Below are 19,412 nucleotides of genomic sequence, written 5' to 3' on the forward strand. Positions count from 1 at the left end.
GATCTTAAATATGAGCTTTTGACAATCTTAGGACCAAAGTGATAATATAATTTAACAAACATGCAGTGTACTTTATTTTTTTTATTTAAAAAGTATCAAAGTTCAGTTAGGTAAGGAATATATGAGCCCTCTTCCCTGCCTTTATATTCAGGATTATTCATATGCTATCTCATGTTCAGTGTAAGTATATAATGCAATAACTGGAGAGAGGATACTGCATGTTGCAGGGCGTTTCACATTGTTCCCTGCTCACCTCTTCGAAGGCTACACATGCTACATGGATCTCCCATAAGGACTTGCCTTCTGCTCAAATCTGCCTGCCTTATGAAGTTAGGTGAGGACCCTGTATGCTAGAAAAATGGGGTAGACAGTTTTAAAATCCCCGTATAGTTATACACTGTGGGCCCGAAACCTTTGAATGGCAGAATCCTGTTTCCTACGTGTTGATCCTTGGGCAGTAAATGCTTCCTAGGAACAACCTCATTTGCCTTCTCTCTCGTCTCAGATCCCAGTGCCAACTGTGGCTTGATCTTCCAAATTGTCCCTTTGGAGTGCAGACATTTACTAAATAGCTCTGTGAAGTAACTGAAAGGAGAGAATCATTAAAATAGGTTTGGTTTCCTTCTTGCCTGCCGAGAAATAGTGGCCCACTCCTTTGCAAGTTGCCTGTTACAGCTAGCGCTAAACTAGCCTTAGCAATTTTTCCCCCTAGAGAGGGATGCAATTGCCGTCGGATTTAGCCATTTGCCATAGAGAATAACTTTCCCACTGCCTGGTGGGTGGAGGAATGATCTTTCATTTCTGCAGTGTCTGTAACAGCTGCATGTCCCTTCATCCCACCTCCCTCCCACAGGCAAGGCAGAGGCTGTCAGCTGGTTTTAAGCATGGCAACAGGCTGCACTCTGCACTCCTGCTGTTGAAGCAGCTAATTTTGCATGTGCTTGCATTTGCCCTAAGATACTTTCAGGAGCAGGAGGGGGAAAGGGAGGAGGTGGGGAAGGGGAGACTGTGAGGTTAATGGAGAACACTCCAAATAGTCAACTCCCCTCTGAGCTTTTCCAGAGTCTAGAAAACCAGACAGCTGTTTCAGTTATTCTCTCCCCGACACACAATTCATGCTTGTCCTTGGAAGACTGATGGTGCTCTGGTTTTGGTGGTGTCCTCTGACAAATGGTGTAGGATATAAAAAGGGACCAAATCTTATTGTGTACTGTGGCATTAGATTGGGCATTTTGTTTGCTGTAGCAAAGAGAAGAAGCCAGGATGCTGTCTAAGGCCAGGATCTAAGCAGCTATTGTGGAATCTGAACTTTCACTTTCTTTGAACAGCAGACTCAAGCGCCATATCACAAAATCACTCTTGAATCTCTCTTCTGTTTCAAGAAGAGATTTGCTGTGCTGCATCAAAGGACAGCTGTTTGAGAAATGCAATGCCAGAGCCTCCCTAGGCAGTGTGAATAATGCACTCAGAAAGTTTTGAGATACATTCAGTTGATGGCATTTTTGAAGGGTTGCAATGATTTGTATTTTTTTGGACTGTGTTTCTACTACTGATAAAATAACCCTTGCAGGTAGCCATAATGAAAACTGAACTATAAAATAACATTTTGCAAGTATCCCTCCTGTCCCATTAAATAAAAAAAAAAAAAAATCCAAAAGTGACTCTAGATTAATATCTGCATGAAGCAAAAGTGAGAAAACTTTCAAGTTCCACAGAATTCATCAGGCTGGATGTTATGCTGGAAACAAAAAGCATGGGGGAGAAAGTAAAATATCTTGTGGGCTATCTGAAAAGGTAAAAAAGTAAAGGTACCCCTGCCCGAAGGCCAGTCGTGTCCGACTCTAGGGTTGTGTGCCCATCTCACTTAAGAGGCCGGGGGCCAGCGCTGTCCGGAGACACTTCCGGGTTACGTGGCCAGCGTGACGAAGTTGCTCTGGCAAGCCGGCACCAGCGCAGCACACGGAAACGCCGTTTACCTTCCCACTAGAAAGCGGTACCTATTTATCTACTTGCACTTTAAGGGTGCTTTCGAACTGCTAGGTGGGCAGGAGCTGGGACCGCAGACGGGAGCTCACCCCGCCGCGGGGATTCGAACCGCCGACCATGCGATCGGCAAGTCCTAGGAGCTGAGGATTTACCCACAGCGCCACCCACATCCTTCTGAAAAGGTAGTTTGTAATAATCTTTAAATGGAATGATGAAGCTATTGCATTAGCTAGGTTAGGCAATGCTTGAGGTTTTAACTTGTTTTTGCTTACTATCCAGCCCAACTGAATAGTTTTAAAGAATATGAAAGCTTGTGAAGTTCATTGCAACCTTTTCATTGGTTCTTAATAATGGTATTGCCCTGTTGTTTCTATTAAAACCTAAGCAGCTCAAGTCCTGTGTAATAAGGCTTTTTATCTATGCCTGGTGACACACACGCTCTAGTGGGGGTGTCTTCTGTGTACCATTCAAATAGCTGTCAGCCTGCCTCCTGCCCAGTACAGGAGAGAGCAAGGCAGAGGCAAAGGGAGTCTCTCAGTACAAATAAACCTGTAGAGATTGCCTCTTGCCTGGAGTAACAAGCAACTCTGATCTAAGGAGTACCTCATAACCTGCTGTATTGTTAAGAGCCTATTCTCCTCTGCCCACAAGTGGAGGACTTCTCCAAACTGGTTTGGGCATACATTTCTCAGCTTAGACAAAATAGGCACGAGTCTTGTGCCCACATGCTGTGTCCTCACACTGCCCCTTCTCTCCCTCCACCCCCAGAGCAATGCAATTCAACACTTCCTGGATTAATTGACCACAGTTTCCTGTGGCATTAACAAGGAAACTGGTTACCAGGGCTGGAACAAACCAGGTTCTTAAACCACTGTTTAAAAATCTTGCTTGTTCTGAACCTGTGAGCTTGTGAGAGCTTATACTTGCCTAGAGCTGGCGTGCCAGACAGAGATAGAAAATTGGCAAATGGAAGCAGGTGGGTGGCCCTCCTTTTAAAGTTAAGCCCATACGGAATCAAGTAAAAAGTGAGAAGTTAATTAGCATTTCCTCTGCCTTGGGTGTGATAAAGCTTTGTGATGGCCTGTAGGGTAGCTGCGCCCAGCAGGATTCTGTTATTGAAGATCATCTGATGCTGTTCTATTCCCTCAGTTACTGTATGTGCCTTTCTTTTTTTTAATGTGCCTCAAAGGCAGACAGGGGCTGTGAATTTCTGTCTCTAGAATTGAGCAGATTAAAAAAAATGCTCTTAAATTATGGACAGTATTTTGATTGTCATTGAAGCAAGGAATGAGGTTAATGCTAGGGAATCCCTTAGGTTTGCTTTCTTCATGTTCTATTTGTGCATTATGTGTGAATTCTTCCCATCCCATCTTTTTCTATGCCTTGCTCACCTTATGCACCCAGAAAATTTAAATTCTTTTACTTTGATATAATACGCTAATTTACCAAATAAGCACAATTTCTTATTTGGCATAATTTGGCATTTTTGCCATTTTATTCTGCTCCTGCTGGTGTCAGGAGCTGCCAGGAATGTATAGATCTGTCAGCTTTAGGGCCAGCAGAGGCTGAAGCTCTCCATATAGCTGTAGTGAGGGAACTGAGAATAGAAGCAAAATTTCCTCCTAAAATGAGAGCTGAGTTGAACATGGGACCTTGTTACTATGAAATTTATGAGACTCTTCTGGCTGCCAGCTCTCCGTCAGGTCTTAGGCCTTTCCCAGCCCAGATACCCAAGATCATTTTCATTGGAGATGCCAGGGATAGAACCACAGACCTTCTGAATGCAAAGCAGGAGCTTTACTTCTGAGCAATGGCTTTTCCCACTGATGCAGGATGCATCTGTGACTTGGAATCGCATTTCCAGCAGTGCTTCTCCCCATCTCATTCTCTGCCTACCCCAGACTGCAGCCAGGGTGACTCACTTTGTGCAGCAATTTGGCAGCAAATCAGCCAAGGTGGGCACTTGCTGAAATGCTGCAAAGACTTCAATGGCAACTCTGCAAAGCTGTCATCCTTGGCTCTGAATCACTTTGTCTTTGCTTAAAAGTAGACATTTTGTGAAGTATTTTGTGAATCTGCTCAGTTGTTTGGTCTTTCGCCAGTTTTTACTTTGCACCGGGGCAACAGTAATCAAGCTCCTCTTCAGAACTCACCTTTCATGCTGTGATCTCTAAAATGACAGTGTTTGTTAATGGCATAGGCTACCACTTGCCCACTCTTTTCAGCATAGCTCACCGATTTTCTGTCATCACTAAAGCACTGGGGTGCTGCGATCCAGAAACCTTGTCATGTTATGTGAATGCTGTGGGAGACAAATCCTTGTCCTTTAGGTCCCTGCTTGCAAACTGTTTACTTCCTGCACTTTTGGCCCGGGATTTGTTCCCTCCTAAACTTGATCTAAAGATGAACAGGTACCAGTAGGCAGTCCACTAATTTTGATGGTATAAACAACAGCAGATGTTCTGGTTAGGATGGCCCAGCAGGCTGCTGACAGCATGATGCTGGGCAGTCTCCCAGCAAAGATCACAGCCGTGTATTGCGCATGTGCTGAAGACCACTTTGGACCCTGCCAGATGCCAGTGAGGGTTGCAGAGAAGCAGAAGCTTCACTGCGCATGCATAGCAGACCATGCACCATTGCAGATTTCTTTATATACTTATTCATTCAGTTTATTGCTGAGAACTCCTCGAGCATGGTGGATGCAGGTATGAGCAGTGAACCTGGAAGGCCATGGTTCAGATCTAGCCTCTGTCATCACCCCCTCCATATGGTCAGGGGGTTGTGCAGAGCTTAGTGATCACAGACTCACTAGAAGGCCTTAGGCAAGATGCTGTTCTCTTGCACACTCCCATCTGCAAAATGAGGATGTTGATACATAGGAAGCTGTCTTATACCAAGTCAGACTGTTGGGATACCTAACAAAGCCTCCTGCTCCCCAGCTGTGGGAGCCCAGATCCTTCTCCTGCTCGCGTGCCATGGCAAGCAGAGAGTTGGAGGCTCTGTAAAACTGCTTGGCTGAGGCGAGGGCAGCCACACTCTCCTCAGCCAAGCAGTTGAAATAAGAGGAGGAAGGAACAAACTGCGCCTGCCCTGGCCAATGCAGCTTGATTCTCACTCTATGCTGGCCTGAGGGGCAGACTGCAGTGGTGGTTACACTCAGCGGTACAGTGATACCTCGGGTTACATACGCTTCAGGTTACATACGCTTCAGGTTACAGACTCTGCTAACCCAGAAATAGTACCTCGGGTTAAGAACTTTGCTTCAGGATGAGAACAGAAATCGTGCGGCGGCAGCGGGAGGCCCCATTAGCGAAAGTGGTGCTTCAGGTTAAGAACAGTTTCAGGTTAAGAATGGACCCCCGGAACGAATTAAGTACGTAACCAGAGGTACCACTGTATATTGCTGTGGCTCTGAGTTGCTCTGCATCCAGCTGCTAGCTGCAACTTGTTTCTCCGTTGCTGTGCTGGGTGCTGGAGGGACTCAGGAGCGGTGGCAGTTTCAGTAGCTATATACCGCTGAGTGAAACCACCATTGTGGTCTGCCCCTCATACCAGTCCTGGGCAATATATTGATATATCGCCCAGGCCTATTGGCTGGCAGCAGTTTTCCATGGCCTCACAGAGGGATCTTTCCCAATGTTATCTGGAGATGTCAGGGACTGAATCAGTGGCCCCTTTGCATGGCAAGCATGTTCTCTACAGTTTGTTGTAAGGATGAGTGAGATAGCAAATGTGAAGCACTTTGAACACTTTAAATGCACTGTGTGGATGATAAACACTCTTTTTATCAATCCCTGCCATCCCAAAAGCTTGGGGCAGGTAAGCAAAGATCAAACATCTTATTCAAATTTATCATTTTGTGGGGAGGTGGGGACTCAAAAGTTAAGGACATGATGAGCACCCCAGGAATTGCTAGGAGACCTTTCTGGATAGGAAAGCATGGGTGAAAACGAGGGTGAGGCAATGGTAACAAGAGACAGCTTTAAAGTATGGACTTGGATCAGAGATAACTCAGTTGGTTAGAGCGTCATGCTGATAAAGCCAGGGTTGCAGGTTTGATCCCCATACGGGTCAGCTGCTTATTCCTACATTGCAGGGGTTGGACTAGATGATCCTCAGGGTTCTTTCCAACTCTATGATTCTATGCTTGAGAGACCAAGCTGGTGGGCTCTTGCTGCAGCATTAGGCTTTAAAGAAACTAGCCTCAGAAAGCTGTGAAAGAACAATGTGAATGTTGGTTGTCAACTGAAAATTGCATGAAAAATACAGCTTTTAATTAACCGGTAAAAAGATACTGCATCTTTGGCAAAAGGCTGATACCACCATATGGAACATCTTCGTGTTCCATCTCATTCACAAACAGTTGCCATTTAGAGGGGCAATTCTGAACATAAACATGCTTCCCCCCTGTGCCAGTGATCACTCCACAACTCAGCCTCTACTGTCATAAAAGTCAGGAAGGCACTTAAGCAAGGGTTCAGGATGTAAAGGGCACCCTTGTGATTTCATCCCCTATTTGAGCTCATTTGAAAGGATTTTTCTTTGCTGGAGTTGCACTGTTGAATTTGTCTTTTATACTCCATGACTATAAATTCTTCTGTTGAACTTTCCCACATTTCCTCTCCACTCTGGCCAGCAGGTGTATCTTGGCAGTTTTTCACCCTTCACTGTAGCATGTGGCTTTTGCTCCTTGATCTGTCTTGCCAAGTGTTTTTCATGTCTTACAGGCATGGCCTACATTGGGCTCCCTTTTCTGCTTGTTATCTGTTCTTTGATATTGGATAATTGATGGGAAATGTTTCTGGATGTGCGAGAGTGAGAGATTAAACCACAGCTTGGGGCTGAGGGATCTCCTAGGTTCTTCTCCTGCACAGTAGTTCAGTGACAAGATTTGGGATGATGCCAGAGAGAAAAAGGGCTTTGGAAGAAGTATATCAATGCATGTCAGAGATGTGAGTCTCCTGAACTTGTTTACTCAGTTCAGGCAGCATGTTAGAAATTCTCCAAAGCATGGTATGGAGGACTGAAAGTGTGTGGTGTGTTGACATTCACCCTGTTCCCTCTCATAGACCACAACAGCTTAGTCAGGGAACTTACATAGAAGTGAAGGCTCCACCCCTTCCTGGCTCTCAGTCAGGCCCTGATCCATGTTTCCATGCACTTCCCCCTAAGTAGCCTCATCAGCCAGGCACTCCGATGGTGTCGCTAAAGTTCTTGCCTGACTTGCTGTCCCTTCTGCTCCTGTGACCCTGTGGGAGACTAAAACTCTTGAGACTTGGCAATCCTAGTATGCCATGAGGACAAGGAGAGAGCTTTAGTTTTGAGAGATTTCACTTTTTACCTCTTTCATGAGATTTGGTGCCTCCAAGTGTGAGATCGGATCCCTAAAGGTAGTTCAAATTGGTGTCCTCCCGAGTTAAACTGAAAACTAGGAAGAAGAGCGAGTAGCCTGTGTTGGCTTAAATGCAGTGCAAGGAGACTGGTGACATCACAATGTAGCCTCCTCCTGGTAGCCTAGCTGAGCTACTGTGCAAAATGACAAGTCCACAAAAGAAACTCAGCTGCTGGCCCTGTAACTTCTGCCTAACAGACACACCATGAAGGGCTATGGTCAAGGGGCTGCGCAGAGCTTAGTGATCCATCGCAGGCTGACCAGAGCTAGCGAGCTGAGAGGTAATGTGGGCACAGCGGGAGAGAAGGCAAAATGGGCTTCGCAACAAATATCAGAAGTCTGCATCAGGAGAAACTGGATTGTGCAATATGTGAATTATGTAGGTCAGGGAATTGGCATTTATTATTTTACATAATTCTGCTCCTAGTAGCCATGGGTAAGGATGAAGAAGCTTTGTCCCCTAAGCTACTAGCAATCTCTTCAGTGCACTTTTGTGTTCCTCCCCATTAGCATAAACTATAGTTTGCTGCAATGTCTGAATCAGCAAGTTGTGTAGCGCTAAACTACGATCAGAAACCCACCTGATTCTACTAACAATAGTTTGCTAATTTGGGTAGGATTGCTTCTTGCCAAAGGGAAAAAGCACTTGCCACTGGCGAGTTAAATTGTGGTTGACTGCAAAAAGTCAGTCCAGACAAAAGAACTATCAGCATGGTTGTAGGACAGGCAACAGCCTTGGTCAAAGACTCTAAATATAGCCAGGTAATATGGATCCCGATTACAGTTGTGAAGTGGGGAGAAGCCTGAGGAATACAAATTCTGCAGGACTTAGTTGTTTGTTGAAGGCAAAGCAAGGCTGAAATTTCCATTTGAAGGCTCTGCCAAGCCAAGAGGATTTGCCTGGGATGTGTTGTCTATCAGAGAATTCCTGCTTTATACTTTGTTAACAAGAACAATTGATTTTTTTGCACTAGAGCAAAGCGAGACAATGAGGTTTAAGGGCTTTATGTGTTTTGAATTCTGGGGGATTTTGTTGTTGTTGAGAGAGAAGATCTGATCTGGGAAGCAGTGATCTGTAAATCAGCCCAGGTGACTGTGTGGGAGATGAATGCATCTCACACCCTTATGCCTAAATGTCTCTACCCTCACCCCAACCCAATCTTTTTAATACTCCCTACATCTTCACCTGAAGTGAGCATGTGCCCAAATAGATCTGAAAAAGACAGCTGAAATTCTTTTGTGAGGAAGCACCTTCATTCTTCACTGTTCTTTAATATCATCCTCAAAAGTGAAAAAGAGGCCCTTTGAAAACATTGGATCTGAAGAACGATGGCCAAAGGGAAGTAGTCACTAGTACTCTTCCTGCAGCCCTGTAACAGGCTGAGTTTTTATCTTAAGTATATAAACGTATTTATATATGCCCTCTTGTAAAAGAATCAGGGTGGCATACAGGAACATAAAAAATCCCTTAAAAGCAATATAGACCAATCATTAAAATTATTCAAGAAAACTTTAAACAACTGCATAGGCCTCTTGGCATAAAAGTCTTTAAGAGATTCCTGAAAGAAGGGTTGCACAAGCAGAAAATTCATTTTGGAATTTAAGTTGCGTTTGTCTCTCACAGTGCTCTCTAAGCACAAGGTGTAAAGCAATTCTGCGCATACAAGGGCACCTTTGGATCCAGCCCATTAAGTCACAGTCCATGTGATCATAAAGTAAATGAATAAATATGTTCTGCCCCCACCCAGGTTTTTTCTTTCCTATTCTAAATTTTCAAAGTCAATTCTGTACTTCTGAGGTACATGAGCTCTTAGTTCCTAAGTTGTTTCTGTTGTTTGTTGCTCATTCCTCCGGGAACAAGGAGGATTTTACTGGGGATTGGTCTTTATTTGAGGATCCATAAATGCGACAGTGGTGATCCATGTGTATTATATTTTATATGTCTGACACTTGTAATTATTTTGTCAGTATAATTTGGTTTGTTCATTTCATTTAATAAAAAACGTTGAAGCTCAAGGGAAAAATGTGAATGCTAGCATTCTAAACAAATTGGCAAGCTGCCCAGAAATACCTCAGCAGCTATAAGTACACTTCCCCGACCCCACACTCAAAATATATTAGGCCCTCCCATTCTCTAGGGCAGCTTCTGTGACAGATTTTTCTTTTTAGTAAGAGTGGCGCACTCTGTCATTTTAGTGCATCCTTCTGTTTGTATTCAGGTCCTTGCCCTCACCTGCCCTCAGCACTCAGAAGTTGTTACTAATATTGTGAGCCAGAGATCAGACAGGGATATATTCTAGAGGAATATTTCTCCTTTCTCACTCTCTTCTTGAATTCCTACTGATTCAAGCACTTGGGGAATTTTCAAATCTTCCTTTTGAGAAAGCAAACACAAATGTTCTCCCCCACCTTCCCCTGAATAAATTGTGTGGGTGGAAGTGGGAGGTTGGTGGAAGACACACACACACACACACACACACACACACACACACACACACACGTACGTTTTAATCAACCCAATAACTCTGTCCTGCCTCTCTTGCAATCCTAAAATTATCTTCATCCTCCTGGCAGCATGTTATCACTGCATTTTCAGACAATTCTCTTGCTTCTTCCAGTTCTGAGGCTTTGTCACCAGCCTGCCAGATTTTGTATCTGCTTTTGCTTTATCACCAAATTGTCCGAGCCAGCTCTGCAAGACCAGTGGACACACAGATTTTGAAGAGGTTCCCCCCAAGGTGGTTTGTTGGTACATGTGACCTTGGCACCATCTAGAATAATCCCTTTATGTGTTTTATTGTTAAAATTAGAAAATTAACAATATAATTAATATAATAATTTAGAAAATAAATAATAATACATACAGTACAATACTAATGTAGAAAATTGCTGGAAATCAGCAAGAAGCAAAAGAATAAAATCTATCAGAATGTAATTAATTTCGAAGGACTCATGATTTCTAGAAATTCTCAGCTTTTTTTGCCCCAGCTATGTATTTCATTCCTCACTCCCCATCCCCTGCATGTTGGAGCAGTGTTTTCTCCCCTCCCACATCTGATAACACTGGGATTCTGTGCTTATACAGAGCTCCTATGCACATGCCCATTCACATCATTGGAAAGAAGAGCTCTATGCCTAGAATTGGCCCTTGCACTGAAGTGAATGGGAGAACTATGCGAGTTTTGAAACACCCACATCTGCAGCGAACAGTGGGATTGGCTTCCAGTTTGTTTCTGGGCTCAGTTAAAAATTCTGGTTTTGATCTGTAAATCCTTAAATGCTCTGGGTCTAGGATATCTCGAAAAGTAGCTTCTTCTATCAGAACCTACCTGAATAATTAAACAATCATTGGAGAGCCTACTCTGTCTCCCCCTGCTTTCAGAGGTGTGGCTGGTGAGCATGATGGACAGGGTCTTCTCAGTTGTGGCACCAAAGCTATGGAATGTCCCCCTGAGGGAGGTTTACTTGCCCTTTCAGCAGGATATGAAAGGCTTTTTATAGTCATTTCAAAGTTTTTATTTTAATGTGCTGAATTGTCTTCAGATTTTTGAACTATTTATTATTTCATTTCATTTCTATCACATCTTTCCTATACATGATCTGCCCCCATTTGATCCTTGCAACAACTCAGTTTTCTTTTTAATTTTACTTGTCTTTATTTGTGTTTTTATAAATTCATGTTAGCAGCTTTGATTACCTCTTAGATAGCAAGATAGAAATAATTGGAGATAAAAACCAAATAAACTGTGTACCCTAATTCAAATAGACTAGGGTGAGTAACAATCTCTGTATGGTGCCCTGCTTGGAATCATTTCTTTTCTGGCTTACAGTCAGATTAAAACACAAGTCTCTAGCTCTCATGCTTGTGGAAACAAGTTTTTAAAATATGGTGACAACACAAGGAAGCAATTACAAATAAGCTGAAATTCACAGTAGGTCTCCATTTGTCAATGACTGACTCATATTTTTCACGTTAGTGGCAGACGAGCCTTCTTGAATATAAATGCTATAGAATAAATGTAACGCCCACCAATTGTTTATGATGCCTGCCATGCCATTGAAGATAGTATGCAAATTACATTAATTACATGCATCTGAAATATGCAGATTAGTTGTGGTTGCTGCCTGGTGACATGTTTTCTGACATAGCCGACAGTGCCAAATTAACACCAACCTACTAAATTTCTAGGAATCATCTCAGCAATTAATTTGCTGTCCTCTTATGGTACATATATTACTGCAAAAAGCAAGACTCATCTTGACATTCTGCAGACTTTCCCCCCTACTACATTACCTTTTTCTGTTCCTGTACATTTCCTAGCCTGTTGTTTGAATTCGGGAAGAATCTTTACCCTTCTTCTTGTCTTCTAAGGTTGGCTTTCAATTTCACAGACTAATCGCTAGAAAGAACAAAAGACCAAAGTTTGGAAGAGCCACCCTTCCTCCAAGAAATAGTGCCACCTTCAGAAGTCCTCAGCTGAACCTCTGGATGCCCTTTGGTGTTGAGTATTTTTAGTCTTTAGTTTTCTGAGTTCCTGTGCAAGGAAGTGTAACAGGGTGGTCACAGGAAGGCAACATTTTACTTCTAAAACAAGTCGTTGTAGGCAGGGAGTGGACCATCAGATCTCATCTGAAAGACCTGCTTTAATCCCAGATGCATGTGAGCTGATGGTGAAGGGTGAGGCGAGAGCTTTCTGTTTGTTTGTTTTTTAAATAATATTTATTACTTTTCCAACAATTTAAACAAAACAAAATAAACAGTACAATACAATACAAAAACACTACATAATATAACATAAAAACACTACATAACACTAACACCTTAAACTAACAGAACAAAATAAAAACAATTTAAAACACACCAAACAATTTCAATATCTTATCTTTCATTCACTTATTTCAGCGACCTCCTCGCACCTCCCTTTTTGTATTCCACTTCTATTAATTGTTTCAGCAATTCCTTTCCATCTTCCTCTGTTTTCTATCCTATAATTATCTTAACATTTCTAACCTTATTTTTTCCTTTAATACTCTGATAATGTAATTATACTTAGTTCCTTATCACATTTCTACTAAAGCCATATAACTTCATTTCCACCTTTTTCTAACATTCATTAATTTTACAGTATTTCTGTAAATAGTCTTTAAACTTGTTCCAGTCTTCTTCCACTGACTCTTCTCCCTGGTCTCGGATTCTGCCAGTCATTTCCGCCAGTTCCATATAGTCCATCAACTTCATCTGCCATTCTTCAGAGATGCTTTCCCTTCTGGCACAAAGAGGAAAACCTGTGCCATAGTAACTGGACAGTGCTCAGTATCTTCATGACCTGTGGAATTTGGCTTCCTGAGAATCTTAGCAAATGTCTGGAAGTATAAAGGGTTTGTAAGTAGCTGTCTCTACCTAATTTGAGTCGGCTTGTTTTGACTCTTGCTTCCTCTGTTGTATCTGTGGGGCCAGTTCTAATCATCAGCCAACTTGAGCTAAACATGAACTGCTAGTAGCAGCGGTTAACATGCGAGTGAGATCATGACACCTATTCCCTTCACTGGGAAATTGCAAATTCCAATTTGCTTTTAAGTCTGCTACCAAGCTAACACGGCTGATTTGGGAAATATGTAAAGTAGTAGTGGTGTTAACTTTGAATGCTCACCTTTGTTATTACTTTGGTAGGACAGTTGCAGGATGAATCCAGAATAACAGAACGCTTTTTTTAAAAAAAGTCAGATAATCTGGATTATAAAGGCGCCTGCGGTTGCTACATGGCGTTAAACTGCAAGCTATAATTTTTGGTTCTTGAGAGGGTTGCCTAGCAGGCCTAGCACTGAGGTGGGGGATAGAGGGAAGGAATCAAAACTCAAACTGGACACCTCATCTGAAATCCAGTTCCTTTTTGTTTGTATGAAGAAAGAGGATAACATATTCTATTGCTCCTGTTTTTGTTCTGTGAATATACCTGTTTCCCTGTTACGTTCCTGTAGGTTGGCTTGTTTATAGATCAGAAATGTTTTTCATGGCTGTGATTTCTAGTATTGACATTTGCTAGGGAGCTTAAGGCGGTATTTATTTATTTAATGTTTTAAAATATATGTCCTGCTCTACTAGGCCTATGCCTTATTCAGGGTGGCTTTCAACAATGTAAACTTCAGAAGCTGCAGCAGGAAGAAAATGTGTTCTGCACCATACTTTATTGTATTGCTTTGTAATGCTTTATGTCTCCATACTATGTTTAAGTGTATGAGGTGCTTCATGGGTGCTATCTAGTTGTAATTATTCCAGCAATCGTGTGGCAGGGGTTCTTAACTTTAGGTCCACGTTCACTTAGAAGATTTATTTTTTTCAGAGTTAACAAATACTATTTTCTTCCGGTTACTTTTACAATTGGCTTTGTGGACGGGGGGGGGGGGGAATTCCATAGCTTTAATCAGATTCTTGAAGGGGTCTTTGGCACAAAAAGGTTAAGAACCACTGCTGTAAGGTAAGTCCATGATTCCCTGCATTGCAGATGGAAGGAGAGGCTTGAGAATGGCTTGCCTCAGGCCACCCAGTGAGTCGTATGACATAGGCAGGATTCAAACCAGGGACTTCCTGATTTATAGCTCAGTCCTTTAGCCGCATTGCTACCACTAGCACTCTGTATGGCCTTCTCACTCTAATATTTTAGCTAACTGTTAATGAATTTAATATGGGAAAGGCAGGGGCACAAGTTCAGCATGCCCGTTAATTTCAATGGCTTTACTCTGAGTATGACTAATCTTGGATGCAAGCCAGAATTAGAATCTGGACTTTTGCAAAATTAAGGAAGGGCAGCTTGTTTGGGTCATAACTCCTGACCTTGTCCAAAGCACTGACCCTTGGAGGACACACACACACACACACACACACACACACACACACACCAAGCTGCCACCAATACTTCCGTTTGTAATGGTGTAAAACAGACTTCCTCAGCCTTACTGGTTGAGACCGGTGGAAGGGCCCCGGATTGGCGAAGGTTGACGTAAAATGTTAGGTTTGAATCCCAGGAGCATTTGATGCCTGCTGTACCCTGCCAGCTATGATTGACATCAAGCAGAAATAACTCTAGAGAAGCAGGGGATCCTGTTTTGCTGCTGTCCATGTGAACCCGGCCAAAGCAATGGATCAAGTTGAGAGAGGCTGATTCAGTGGGCTCACCTGATGGTCCTTAGGTCTTCTGCAGTTAGCTGGATGTTTTAGCCACACTCTGGCTTAGGCCCTGATGGAGGAAAGCAAACTGAGACTGTGTCCTAGCATAACCAAGGCAGAGTGGTGTGTGCACCTCGGGACTTCCCCTTGCCATTCCTTCCTTGCTGCTAGTCAGACATCAGGCAGGGTGCGCATGGCCGGCAGCGATGTCCTTGTAACTAGGACAGCAGCAACCCAGGGCTTGAAAAATAATTGGCCAGCTGGAGACAAGAGGGGAGGGAGAGGAGTCCTGTGGAAGCAGCAGAGTGAGGAGAAGGGCAATGACAACAAGAAGGATGAAATGAATGGAAGAGTGGGAGACTGCATAACCTGATGCCAAGCGCACAACTGGTTCACCCCTTCACCACCGCCCCCTCCAAACAGATCACTGACTGTTGTTCTGGGAACACAATTAATTTCCACTGCTGAGGCTGTTCGTTTGACAAAGCACTGAAGTTTTAGGTTCAAGTCTGCAATGGTTGGTGTGGGAGACTTCAGGCAACCTTATGCATCTTGCAGCAGTGTGGCTTTCTCACAAGAACATAGGAACCTGCCTTATACCAAGTCAGACCATTGACTCATCTAGTGCTCTATTGTCTATGTCAGGTATCTTCAACCTTTCCAGACCCAGGACCCACTTTTAATTCAAACATGCATTTGGCGACCCATTTCTTAATATTTTACCATATATATGCATGGTGGTAGTTTTCCTGTTGTGGCCCTCCTTGATCAGGCCGTGAACCCATTAGGGAGTCCTGACCAGTGGTTTAGGCCGACTGACAGCAGGTCTCCAGGGTTCCAAACAGGAATTTTCTCCAGTCCTACTTGGAGATACCGGGTATCGAACCTGGGACCTACAGAGTCCTAGACCTTCCGCAGTCCTAGACCTTCCTCAGTATGCAGAAGGACCCAGTGTTGATTCTTAACATCACCTGGTAGGCTGGGAAAGACTCAGACCTTGAAACCCTAGAGAGCTGCTCCCCAAAATCACCCCTCTGCTAATGCTCACGCTGAAGAAGCAGGGCTAAAAACCTAGGAAATGTCATTCTATGGTTACTTTTGCTGGCCAAGAGCCCTTAAAAGGGGGGGGGTGGAGACAAGGAGATAGAATCAAGGAAGAAAAAGATACTCTTTCCTGTGCTCTCTTGCCTCCTTCAGCTGTTTCCATAGAGGGAAAGGGCTTGGCAAGTTAATGGCCAAGTGGCTCGTCTTAAGGGGCCAAGTCTAGTCTGGAAATTGCCACTTTCTGACCCCCATAAACTAGAGACATACTGTGCAAATTTAAGTGCAGATTTTCTTGGTGGTATATAGAAATGTTGAAAGCTGCCTTCTAGTGAGTCAGACAGCTGGTTCGATTTAGCATTGTCTAAGCACGTCAAAGTGCAAGTAGATAAATAGGTACCGCTCCGGCGGGAAGGTAAACGACGTTTCTGTGCGCTGCTCTGGTTCGCCAGAAGCTGCTTAGTCATGCTGGCCACATGACCTGGAAGCTGTATGCCGGCTCCCTCGGCCAGTAAAGTGAGATAAGCGCCGCAACCCCAGAGTCGGCCACGACTGGACCTAATGGTCAGGGGTCCCCTTTACCCTTTACCCTATGCTATGTTGACTGGCACAGGGACGCGGGTGGTGCTGTGGGTTAAAGCCTCAGCGCCTAGGACTTGCTGATCGAAAGGTCGGCGGTTCGAATCCCCGTGGCGGGGTGCGCTCCTGTCGCTCGGTCCCAGCGCCTGCCAACCTAGCAGTTCAAAAGCACCCTTGGGTGCAAGTAGATAAATGGGGACCACGTACTAGCGGGAAGGTAAACGGTGTTCCGTGTGCTGCGCTGGCTCGCCAGATGCAGCTTGTCATGCTGGCCACGTGACCTGGAAGTGCCTGCAGACAGCGCTGGCTCCCGGCCTATAGAGTGAGATGAGCGCACAACCCTAGAGTGTCAAGACAGGCCCGTACGGGCAGGGGTACCTTTACCTTTACCTTTTTTATGTTGACTGGCAGAGATTCTTCAGGTTTTCAGATGAAGATCTTTCCCACTTCCTCCAGGAATTACTGGGAATTGAACCTGGAAACTTCTTTCCACATGCAGAACAAGTTCTCTACCCCTGAACTACACCCTTTTCCAAAAGAAACAGTAAAGTGAGTGGACAATTCTGAGCCAAGGATTAACTCTTTCACTATCCAAGCCCTTGTCTTGGATATAAATAGTTTGCAATGGCTAGTCTGCCCAAGGCAACTTCCTCTCTTCTTTTTATCACTGACCAAGAAAATGTGAAGTACTATTGAATTTGGGATCCAACAAGCCCAGATATTTATACATTTGTACTTTGATGCTCTGATGTGTGCTCAGATTTCTGCTGGGCCGGCTTTTAACAATTTGATGTTGGCTGCTAGGCATTTTAAGTACCCTTCGACTGTGGCTACCCTATTTCCTTCTCAGAATGGGGGTAAAACAAAGCAGGGCAGCACTTGCTCACTTGCCCACTTGCCCACTACAAGCATGCCCCTAGAAGTGCGTCACTGGTAAAAGTTAGCATACAAGAAAAACTGCTACTGTTGGGTAAGGTAGCAGCCTGCTTACCATGCAAGGCAAGCAGCTGATAACTTGAAAGTGTAGTTGGTTTCTCTTGCTTTGTCCTCTGAATTGGCAAGGCAGAAGTGCAGACTTAACCAGGGCAGATTTTGCCATTTGTGTAAGAAAGATTGTCTCTGCTGCTTCTTTGCAGCAGTTTGTCCCTCCTTGACCTAGCAAGCTCCTGTGTGTTCCATGAGTGCAAAGAGCAGTGCAGGAATTGCCCTGAAACAAGGGCCTGGCAGGCAAGTGGATCTGTCGCATGGCTTGGTAGTTAGAGTACATGCTTTGCGTGCAGAAGGCCACCTGATCTCAAAGGAACATCTAGTCTGGATCCCATTCTGTAAGTTGGGAGTTGCCGACTTTCCTAGGCCTGTGGGCACATGTGGATTTTGGGATGAATGCTGTGATTGCCACCCCCTCTGGACACTTCAGTATAATTAATCAGAGCCTAAGAAAGTGCACAGAACTGAAAGAGGAAGTGAGAAAGTGCTGGTATTTTTTCCAAGGGAAGAACATAAGTATCCTCACCACCTCATGATCCAAGGGGCTGTTGTGGGGCGGGGCGGTTTCAGAGATATTGTAGGCATTAGGAGAAGAACTCAGGGGCACCCTTGCCCCCATGGGCATGCTGTGGGTGACCCCATGCTGTAAGTAGCAGGAAGCACACTTCCCGCTGCTCCCATCTTACGATGTCAAGTAATGGTTGCCTTTCTTTCTTGTCTGTTGCAGCCACACCCACTCTTCTGGTTCTATGGCCGCTGTGCGGGAATGGTCCTGCACCCGCTGCACGTTCCTGAACCCCGTAGGACAGCGCCAATGCTCCATATGCGAGGCACCACGCCAGAAGCCCGACCTCAACCAAATCCTGCGCCTCAGTGTAGAAGAGCAGAAATGGGCCTGCGCCCGCTGCACCTTCCGAAACTTCTTGGGCAAAGAGGCCTGCGAGGTGTGTGGCTTCACCCCTGAGCCTGGGCCTGGGGGCTCCCCGCTGCCCATCATCAACGGAGTCCTGCCAAAGCCCACCGCCTTGGTGGAGCCCAAGGGCACCTGCAAGGAGGAACTTCCCAAGGCCGAGAGCCCTGGTGAGGACTCTGGGGGGAAGAGCCCGGAGGAAGTGGGGCTGGAGGATGGCTGGGCCTGCCAGCGCTGCACTCTTCACAACACCCCAATGGCCAACTCGTGCTCGGCCTGCGGAGGCCCCCGCAAGCTCTCGCTGCCCAAGATCCCCCCAGAGGCGCTGGTCGTCCCTGAAGTCATTGCTCCTGCCGGTTTCCACATAGCACCCACCACCCCTCAGCCCAGCGTTGCTACGGACAACCCCGAGAGCCATCCCATTGCCAACCCAGGTGCAGCCACCATTGAGCAAGAGAGCCAGAAGATGCCAAGCTTTAGCCTTTTCTCCCCCGGCCTCCAAAACAACCCCGTTCCCCGCAGCCGCCGAGAGGTGCCCCCCCAGCTGCAGCCACCGGTGCCTGAGACCTCCCAGCCGGCCTCCCCACCAGCACCTGTGCAGAAGGCCATTCGCTTCCAGGAGCTGATGGCGACAAAGCGGCTGAGCGTGCTGGAAGAGGAAATGGAGGTGAGCCCATCGCCCTGGAAGTGCAGCACCTGCTCCCTCCTCAACACCTCGGGAGCTGGCGCCTGCGAGGCCTGTAGCTCCCAGAAGGGAAGTGACACCATTGACTTGACTGGCGATTCTGTGCGCTTCACTCCCTGCGGTCCATCCAGCCCCGACTTCACCACCTGGTCCTGTTCCAAGTGCACGTTGAAGAACCCCACAGCCTCTCAGAAGTGCAAGGCCTGCGGCTCCTCCAAGCTGCATGGCTTCCAGGAACACGGCGCACAGGGAGAGTTGGCTCTCAAATGCCCTGAGTGTGGCTCAGACAAAGGCAGCTGCCCATCCTGCAGCTCTAAGGCCCCCTCGGCCCGCAAAGTGGCCCGCCTCTTCCCCTCGCAGCCACCTGTCACCCCAGAAAGGCCCAGCCAGTGGCCTTGCCCGGCTTGCACGCTGCTCAATGAGTTCAAGGCCAAGCACTGTGTCGCCTGCCACACTCCCCAGGGGTACCTGTTGCAGCGCAAGGGCGCCAAGCCACTCAGGCGCCGGGAGAGTATGCACGTGGAGAAGCGGCGGCAGACAGATGAAGGGGAGGCCAAAGCCCTCTGGGAAAACATTGTCTCCTTCTGTCAAGAGGTGAGTTTCTCTTAGTGTCCTCTTGCCTGTCATTACACCATGCAAAAGTTTGTATCCAAAAGAGAAGTCCTTT

General features: G+C 45.5%; 1 protein-coding gene across 3 annotated transcripts in view; it reads left to right on the forward strand.

Annotated features, from left to right (window-relative positions):
* CAPN15 (calpain 15) overlaps window positions 1-19,412 on the forward strand; it is a 90,482-nt gene that overhangs the window by 51,668 nt on the left and 19,402 nt on the right. For 2 of the 3 annotated variants that reach the window (XM_053365600.1, XM_053365601.1), the window contains one exon: window positions 17,878-19,339. In XM_053365600.1, the coding sequence (XP_053221575.1) occupies window positions 17,878-19,339 (1,462 nt within the window). Of the gene's footprint in view, window positions 1-7,524; window positions 7,660-17,877; window positions 19,340-19,412 lie in introns of those variants that run through there. The other variant, XM_053365602.1, reaches the window with a different exon arrangement.

The sequence above is a fragment of the Podarcis raffonei genome, chromosome 14, assembly GCF_027172205.1.
Source record: "Podarcis raffonei isolate rPodRaf1 chromosome 14, rPodRaf1.pri, whole genome shotgun sequence".
NCBI classification, from domain to species: Eukaryota; Metazoa; Chordata; class Lepidosauria; order Squamata; family Lacertidae; genus Podarcis; species Podarcis raffonei.